The following is an 8,000-nucleotide window of genomic DNA, read 5'->3' on the forward strand; positions in this document are numbered from 1 at the left end:
CCTATTCCGAAAAAATTGACCTCGGACGTTGACCAATCAGCTGTTGTGCAACGCTGTTAGTCCCGCCCCAATATTGAAACTGTTGCTTCTGAACGCGGAGTAACGTTCCCAGGCGCATCTGGGCCCTGCCACTCATCTGACCAATCAGGGCGGCCTTGTGGGTCCCGCCCCCGTTGGCGTTACGTAGGGTGGACGGGGCAGAACTTCTTCCGGCACAGGCGGCGTCCAGCGGCGCGGATCGGTGGCTTCCGGGCAGTGAGTGCAGAGCCGCTAGGCCGGGGATGGGGATGGGGTGGGGTGGGATGGGGCTGGGGAAGGGCTCGGTTGGAGGCCCCGCGTGTGCCCCCGCGGGGTTCGGGGCTGCGACGGGAAAGATGAATTTTACTGTGAGTGCTCAGGTCGGCTGAGTCTCCCTTTCCCCGGTCCCGTCCCTGCGTCCGCCCGCACTGCCTGTGGTGCTTTTGCTACCCGTCTCTCTTGTGAACGTTGCCTTCCTGTTGCATTTGCGCAGCTTTTAGCTTTTCTTTTCCCCCGAATTTTTAAAAACGCTCCTTATTTTTAAAAAAATCTTTATTGTTAGCTTTTAGCTTTTCAAAGGGGGGCTGGAGCCGGAGGAAGGCAGTGCAGGCTGTTCTTTTTAAAATTATTATTATTATTATTGTTTTAGAGAGAGTGGGAGGGATGGGGAGAGACAGAGAGAGAAACATGGATGTGAGAGAGACACATCAATTGATTGCCTCTCGCACGCACCCCAACCAGGCCTGGGGATCCAGCCTGCACTGGAGGTATGTGCCCTTGACCGGAATCGAACCGGGACCCGTCAGTCCGCAGGCCGATACTCTATCCATTGAGCCAAACCGGCTAGGCCAGGCTGTTCTCTTTAATCCCGAGGGGAATCTGACCAGATAAGGGCGGGCGCCGGGACTTCCGGTCCCCGGATCTGGCTGTTTGCCGAGCTTGCATAGGAGACTCTCCCACAGAATCCTCGGTATCGCATCCCCTCTGTACCCCCTTCCCTGCGGGGCATATGTGAGGGGTAGGGTGTCCAGTGTAAGCCTGGTTTCTCTCTGCTCTAGGGCGCTGGGAGGCCCCGCCCGCACCCCGGTGTGGGCGGTCCACAGGCGAGGAGTGTGGGTGGGGCAGGGTTTCTGAAGGTGCGCGTCCCTGGACCCAGGGTTGAAAAGGGATAGTGTGTATTGGGAGAGACTTTCTTTTGCGGGGAGTCTGGCCTTGGAAATGTGAGGGAAGTGGGGAGCCCCTTCCCCTAGCCTGCAGAAACTCCTTCCAGAGGCATCTGTGTATCCCTGAGCCTGGATGGGTGGGCGGGGGGTGGTGGTGGCAAAGGCTAGGAATAGGAGGCAGCTTTCCAGGCGCCTTTCCACACTGCTGGGGAAAAAGGCTGGTGTGACCGTGGATCCCGGAGCTAGATTGAGGTTCAAATCCTGATTTTGCCACTTACTGGCTGTGTGATATGGGGCAAGTTGCTTAACTTCTCTGAACTTTGGTTTCTTCATCTGTAAAAAGAAAAGGAAACAGGAAGAATGGGCAGGAGAGAGGAAAGAGTCCCTGCAGGAACCTGGTATGTGTTGGATTCACAAGTTATTAATGCCTTACATTTGTAGAATTGCCCCAATTGCTTTCTATAAATCAAACTGGTCTGAGTTCATAGTTCAAGTCTTTAAAGGGGGATTGTTCTCTTTGCGCGTGTAAAGAAACACACTCTGACCAGATGAATAGTAACAGACATTTATTGCATGCTTACTGTGTGCCAGGAACTGTACTAAGATGTAACGTGCATGACCTCATTTAATCCTTACAATAACCTTATGAGGTAGATACTGTTACCGTCTCGTTTGACAGATTAAGAAACGGAGGCAGAGGAAGGTTAAATTATTTGTTGGCGGCTGCACAGTTGGGAAGTACCAGAGTGGAGGGATTTGAACCCAGGCCCCTGCCTCCACTGGGCAGCCTCCTCAGCCCCACGTCATGCTGTCTTGGCTGCAGGTAGCAGAGCTGGGCCTGGAATTCAGCCCTGAAGGCACTCTACAGCCGGGAGTCAGCGACATCCGACATTGGCTGTGGGAAGCCAGACGATATGCCTGGGATGGTGGAGACCAAGGACCTGGCGCAGCTGCGGCAGCTCAACCTGGAGCTTCTGAGGCAGCTGTGGGTTGGGCAGGATGCCATGCGGCGGTTGGTGGCCAAAGCAGCCTCAGAGGTGGGTGTTCACCTTGGGAACTCCCAGAGGATGTGGGGGGCCACTCACCCTCAGGCCAGAACCCAGGCCTCTAGGGTTGTCCTGTGCAGCGTGCCCATTGTATGGCTGTTGTGAAAACCGAGGCCCAGCAAGGGGAGGGACTGGCCTGGGACAGCAGAGGCTGGAGCAGGAGCGCAGGCCTTTATGCCTCGCACATGCCAGCTGGGCAGGCGGCTGGGTGACCTGGCCTCTCCGTTCTAGTCAAGCCTGGACTCCAGCAGCAGCTGTGACTCCGAGATGCCATTGTCCCCAAAGACGCCTTCAATGGCCCAGAGAACCTCCTCTCCACGGGATGCCAACCAAGGTGACTCCTGCGACATGTCCTCTCTCGGGGCCAGCTCGGGGGTGACCTCTCTCCCACCTGTCAGGGAGCCCCGGAGCCCGCTGAGGCCCTGCGGGGCACCGTCGCTGGCCGCCTCCGACTTGAGTGACTCAGAGCGATCAGCAGAGCTGGAGGCGCAGGTCCCGAGGTCCCTCCAGGATCAACCAAGAAAGCTGCCCAAGGTACCATGGGAGAGCAGGGCATCGTCGGTGGGTGCTCCCTGGAACCTCAGTTTCCCTGTCTGACAAAGGCAGCCATGGGCAGCCTTCTTTGCCAGGTGAGAGGCTGTCCGGGAGATACTGCAGGTTGTGTCCAGCTCAGCCTAAGTCAGTGACGGCGAACCTTTTGAGCTCGGCGTGTCAGCATTTTGAAAAACCCTAACTTAACTCTGGTGCCGTGTCACATAGAGAATATTTTTGATCTTTGCAACCATAGTAAAACAAAGACTTATATTTTTGATATTTATTTTATATATTTAAATGCCATTTTAACAAAGAAAAATCCACCAAAAAAATGAGTTCGCCTGTCACCTCTGACACGCGTGTCATAGGTTCACCATCACTGGCCTAAGTGCTGGGTAAGTGGTGGTTGCTAGTTTCTTAGCTCTTTGGGAAAAAGGTAAGGAACCCCATTATACAGATGGCAAGACCAAGGCTGAGGCCACACTTACTCAAAGTCACACATAGAAAGGGGTGGGGACCAAACACTGTATCTTTCAATTCCTGAGCCCTCAGCTGAGCCTTGGGGCCCACACAACCCCTTTGCTTCCCCCAAGCTGGGGCCTCCTTCGTGCTGGGCCTGCTGGTATAACCTGATGTCTTTGCCTTGTCAGCTAAGAGTGACCTTCAATAAGGAGTCTCCAGTGCCTGAGAGGAGCTGGCGCCTCAGACCCTACCTGGGCTATGACTGGATTGCAGGTGTGGCCCACCCCATGCACACACCTTGCCTGTGAGTGGGGGTGGGTGGGGGGTGGAGGCCCCAGCTTCCCTACTCACCTGACTGAGCCCCCCCCGGCCCCCTCCAGTGCTGCCTAGTGTGTCTGAATGGCCCTCCCTCCTTGGTGAGTGCCTTCTTTCAGCCCCCGGCACAGTGACAGGCACGGAGGCGGTGCTTGAGTGCTTGCCTGAACTCCCCTGTTTTTATCTCTGGCCCCCCCCCCGCCCTGAATTCTAGACTTGTGTAGCTGGCTGCCTTCTCTGTATGGCACATTCAGTGTCTTAGATTGCTTTCATGTCCAACATCAAGGTGATGATTTTCTTCCCACTGCAGTCTTTCCTGTCTTTGCAAATGGCAACTCTTAAGTACCTAATAACTGGTCAGGTCATAACCTTGGGATCAACCTTGATTTCCATCTCTCCTTTTCACATATTCCTCTCCCAGTCCATTGGCACATCCTAGTAGCCCTGCCTTCAGCATATTTCTAGCCTCTGATTACTTCTCTCCGCCAGGATGCCTATAGTCACTTCTAACTGGTGCCCCTGTCTCCCACCTTGTAGCAGCCAGAGGGCAAAAATACATGGCCGATCTGATTATGCCAAAAGTCTAAGCCCTCTGCTGGCTTCCCAGCCTCCTCTCCTCCACTCTCACCCCTTACTCCCCTCTAGCCACTTTCACCTCCTGGCTGTTCCTCAGATACACTTCCGCCCCAGGCCTTTTGCACTTGCTCTTCTACCTGAGATGGCCACGTGGCTCCCTCCCCCCTTTCAGGTGTCACCTCCTCAGAGAGGCCTCCCCTGGAACCCTGCCCCTCCAGCTGGGCTCCCCGGTTCTGCTCGCTACTTCCTGGCACACGTCACCACTCAGTGTTGTATTGCATGTCTCTTAGGTGGCTAGTTTGTCTGTTGCCACCATATTAGTGAGTGAGGCAGGAGCTTGGTCTAGTTCACTGCTCTTTCCCCGGCACATTAAACGGTGTCTGGCCCATTGCAGGGGTTCTGTAAGTACTGTTTGCTTAGACAATATGCTTCAGGTGGATGGACACAGGCAAAACCAACAGGCACAGTGAGTGGAGGGTCCCTTCAGGTCTGTGAGGCCTGGTGGGGACAGAGCAGGTGGACTGGGTGCCAGCACTGAGCGTCCTCTGAGCCTTGGCCAGTGGCCGCACAGCAGCTCCCGTGCTTTGCCCACTTCAGGGTCTCTGGACAACAGCTCGCCCATCAGCAGCAAGCCCGAGGCCTTCTTCTCGAAGCTGCAGGAGTTCCGGGAAACCCACAAGGAGGAGTGTATTCACAGTGAGCCCGAGTGAGTAGGGGCAGGCCAGCGGTGGGCAGGCAGCGCTGGGACCCTCCCTGTCGCTGGCCTGTTCACCCTCTCGCTCTCATAGACCCCAGTTCCCAGGCCGGCGGGAGAGTGACAGCGCCCAGGAAGACCACGAATGTGAGTGTATGCCCCGCGGGCCGTCCTGGAGCCCAGCCGAGGTCGCGGGGGCCTGGGGAGGCGGCTGGGGGTTGGGGACCGGGGAGGGGAGGCCTGGTGTCTGGACAGGGTGGAGCAGGCCCTGGGTGGGAGGCGAGGGAGCTGAGGCCCGGCCTCATGGGGATTAGGGTCAGCCCTGTGTCACCCGCCTCCCCGCTCCCCTGCAGCCTTCACTTGCTTCCCAGCTGCCTCATTTCCTGTGTGCTCCCACCCCCACACCCTCCTCCCTCCACATGGGTTGCCTGTGGGGGAGGTTCCCGGCTCAGTCACGTGAACACATAAGTCCGCTGTGAATTTGCATGTGTAGCGTACACTGTACATATGTGTGTGAGGGATGTTCATGTGAACATGACTCTGTGTGCACCCTGTGTATGTGTGATTACAAATATAGGCACGTGCATGTGTCCACAATGTGACTAAAGCCATGCTTTGTGTTTGCACACGTGACACTTCCACATGCGAAGGTGCTGGCCAGTGTGCGGTTGTGTGCACATGGGTGTCATGCTTGAGGAAGTGGTGCTCCATGTTTTGTGTGTGAGCATAAGTCTGTGTGCATGCTGTGCGCGCATGCGTGTACACGCCTGTGAGTGTGGCGGAGGGCAGGTGGAAGGGTCGGCGGGCCTATGTGTTGGGGGCAGCAGGGGCCTCGGGATTAGGCTTCCAGCTGAGGCACTGCTGCTTCTGCTGGGCCTCCAGGTGTGTACTGTTACCGTGTCAACCGGCGTCTGTTCCTGGTGCCTTCGGACCCTGGCACCCCCTGCCGCCTGTGCAGGACACCCCGGGACCAGCGGGGCCCTGCAACACTGGCAGACCCAGCGCAGGTCCGGTGAGTGGCCGGAGCAGGCGGGGCACCTGGGGGCACCTTTGGGGGCAGCAGCAGCTGAGGAGGGAGTCAGAGCCGGGAGCCCACTGGTTTGAGGGAAGAAACAATGGGCCTGGGGCTGTGACCCCCGGCAGCCAGGAAACCTCTGTGGTAATGTCACCCCCACCCCCCGTCACCCCCCAGGGTGAGCATCCCACAGTCCATCCTGGACCCACCCCACCGCTACCGCATCCACCGGCGGAAGAGCTTCGACACCTCCGATATGCTGTCCCTGCCCCGGGTGAGCAGCCGCAGGGAGTCTGGATGGGGTGGGTGCGGGGCTGGAGCCCAGAGAGGGCCAGGGACTGTGCCAAGGCCACCCAGCGAGGCTGAGCTCGAGGAGGATGAGCAGGTCTCTGGAGCCCAGGCCAGGCCACTTCCATCACCTGGGCTCTGCTTGTTCGGGGGTGTGGGGCACCCCACCCTCGCCCCGCATCCAGAAGGGTCTGCCACCTGCTGGTGTAAATGGGCCCCGTGTATCAGCTCCCGTGTGGGTGCGCGGTCCTGAGGAGGATCCTCCCACGGAGCCCACAGCGGCCGGGAGCACTGGCTCTGCTGCCGCCCACGCTGTAGATGAGCTCGCTGAGGCAGAGGGGCGGTGACTGTCCGAGGTCAGCAGGTGGAAGAGCTGGGATTGGAACCCCAGCCCTTATGCTTGCATAGTGCCTCCATCACATCCTTCGTGTCTCCTGGGTGGGGGACCCCAGTCACTCCTAGTTGAGGCTGGGGGAGCTGGGCCGGGGGGAGGAGATGGGATGTCAAGGAAAGTCGGTTTGCACATCTGTAAAACGGGCACAACATACCGTCCTCAGGCTTGTGTAGTGAGGTGGGGCAGTTGAGGGAATCAGTACCAGTCTGGGCGTGGGGCCGAGCCCAGCAGGAAGTGCTCGTCAGTGTCCGCAGCCTTCCCTCCAACCTCCGGGTCTGCGCCAGGGCCTGAGTTAGCAGGGTTAGGAAAAGGGAGGCCCAGTGGGTAGACACAGCCCCTACCCTGGGGGAGCCTCCGTCTCCAGTGGGTACCGTGACTCTTTGGGGGAGCCCTGCCCCAGGTCAGGGCCTTGACCTCTTTTTCTCCACAGCACTGTCTGCTGGGCTGGGACATTCTCCCTCCAAAACCCGAGAAAAGCTCCGGCCCCCAGAGCCTGGACCTCTGGTCCTGTGTCAGCTCCGAGGCCCAGCACCAGCCGCTGACGGCCGGCCCTTCCCACCTGGTATGGTCTGGGGCACCCTGGGAGGGGCAGGTGCCTGGAGCGGGCCTGGGGACTGCAGAGTCCTAGGGGCAGGATTGGGTGTCTCCCCGCAGGGCCCCATCCCCATCTGCTGGCCCTGACCCAAGGCACCCTTCCAGGATCCAGCCCTCCGCACTGGCTACCCCATCCCTCCCAAGGAGGTGACCCCAACTCTAAGATCCCGAAGGGGATGAGGCTGGAACTGGGGTGACCTGCCGCCACAGTGGCCCCCTCTGATACCACCTTATTCACCATCCAGGCCCAGTCAGTGCGGGTCCCGTCCCCCACCCCGATCTGGTCAGAACCCCAGGCGCCCCAGCCCCGCCCGCGCATCCTGGTGGACGACTTGAGGACTGGCCACTTGGAGGACAGTGCTCCTGTCATCGCCTCCAGCCTCTTCCCTCTGGCAGGGGTGCCCATGAGAAGGGAGCCCTGCCCGGCCTCAGCTAGAGGTGGACTCAGGCCCCACCCTCCTAGGTGGGGCCGGTGGGTAGGCCCAGGCCTGTCTCCTTCCTGGGCTCAGAAGGGATGACGGGTGGGAGGTCAGGGCGTTCTTTCTGCCCTGTTTGGAAATAAAGCTCAGTGCTGTCTGCCCCCCCAGAGTCCACGTGTGTCGGGTCTGTCCTGCTGATGGCCTCAGTGCCCAGGCGGTGCCCTGGCCTCCGCTGGCCCTCCCTCACCTGGGAGACACTCTGACAGTCTGTGCTAAGTGGGTGGGTCCAGTGCCCTCTGCAGCTCCCAGATCTGGGTAGAGGCCTTCTAGGTGGGTGAGGGCTCCCAAGACAGGCTGAGGTCAAGGTCAGTGTTGAAAACCATCTCCACAAGGGGCTGGGGTCTCAGGCTGTCCCTGTAGAGCAGCGGTTCTCAGCCTGTGGGTCGCGACCCCTTTGGGGGTCAAACGACCCTTTCACAGGG

At 58.9% G+C, this 8,000-nt stretch overlaps 1 protein-coding gene across 2 annotated transcripts; it reads left to right on the forward strand.

The window, feature by feature from the left end:
• Positions 1 to 158: 158 nt before the first annotated feature.
• Positions 159 to 7,687, forward strand: LOC118676632 (migration and invasion inhibitory protein). 2 transcript variants are annotated; one of them, XM_036350836.1, is made up of 11 exons: positions 159 to 255; positions 1,525 to 1,579; positions 2,005 to 2,218; positions 2,459 to 2,761; positions 3,412 to 3,496; positions 4,712 to 4,820; positions 4,903 to 4,955; positions 5,691 to 5,820; positions 6,001 to 6,097; positions 6,936 to 7,067; positions 7,345 to 7,687. In XM_036350836.1, exons 3-11 carry the CDS (start codon positions 2,096 to 2,098, stop codon positions 7,615 to 7,617), a joined length of 1,305 nt encoding a protein of 434 aa, XP_036206729.1. In that variant the 5' UTR covers positions 159 to 255; positions 1,525 to 1,579; positions 2,005 to 2,095; the 3' UTR covers positions 7,618 to 7,687. The 2 variants fall into 2 exon arrangements, with proteins under 2 accessions (XP_036206729.1, XP_036206730.1); XM_036350837.1 differs by lacking the exon at positions 7,345 to 7,687 and adding an exon at positions 7,160 to 7,334.
• The last annotated feature ends 313 nt before the right edge of the window (positions 7,688 to 8,000 follow it).

Source organism: Myotis myotis, unplaced genomic scaffold (genome assembly GCF_014108235.1).
Source record: "Myotis myotis isolate mMyoMyo1 unplaced genomic scaffold, mMyoMyo1.p scaffold_m19_p_2, whole genome shotgun sequence".
Classification (NCBI taxonomy): Eukaryota; Metazoa; Chordata; class Mammalia; order Chiroptera; family Vespertilionidae; genus Myotis; species Myotis myotis.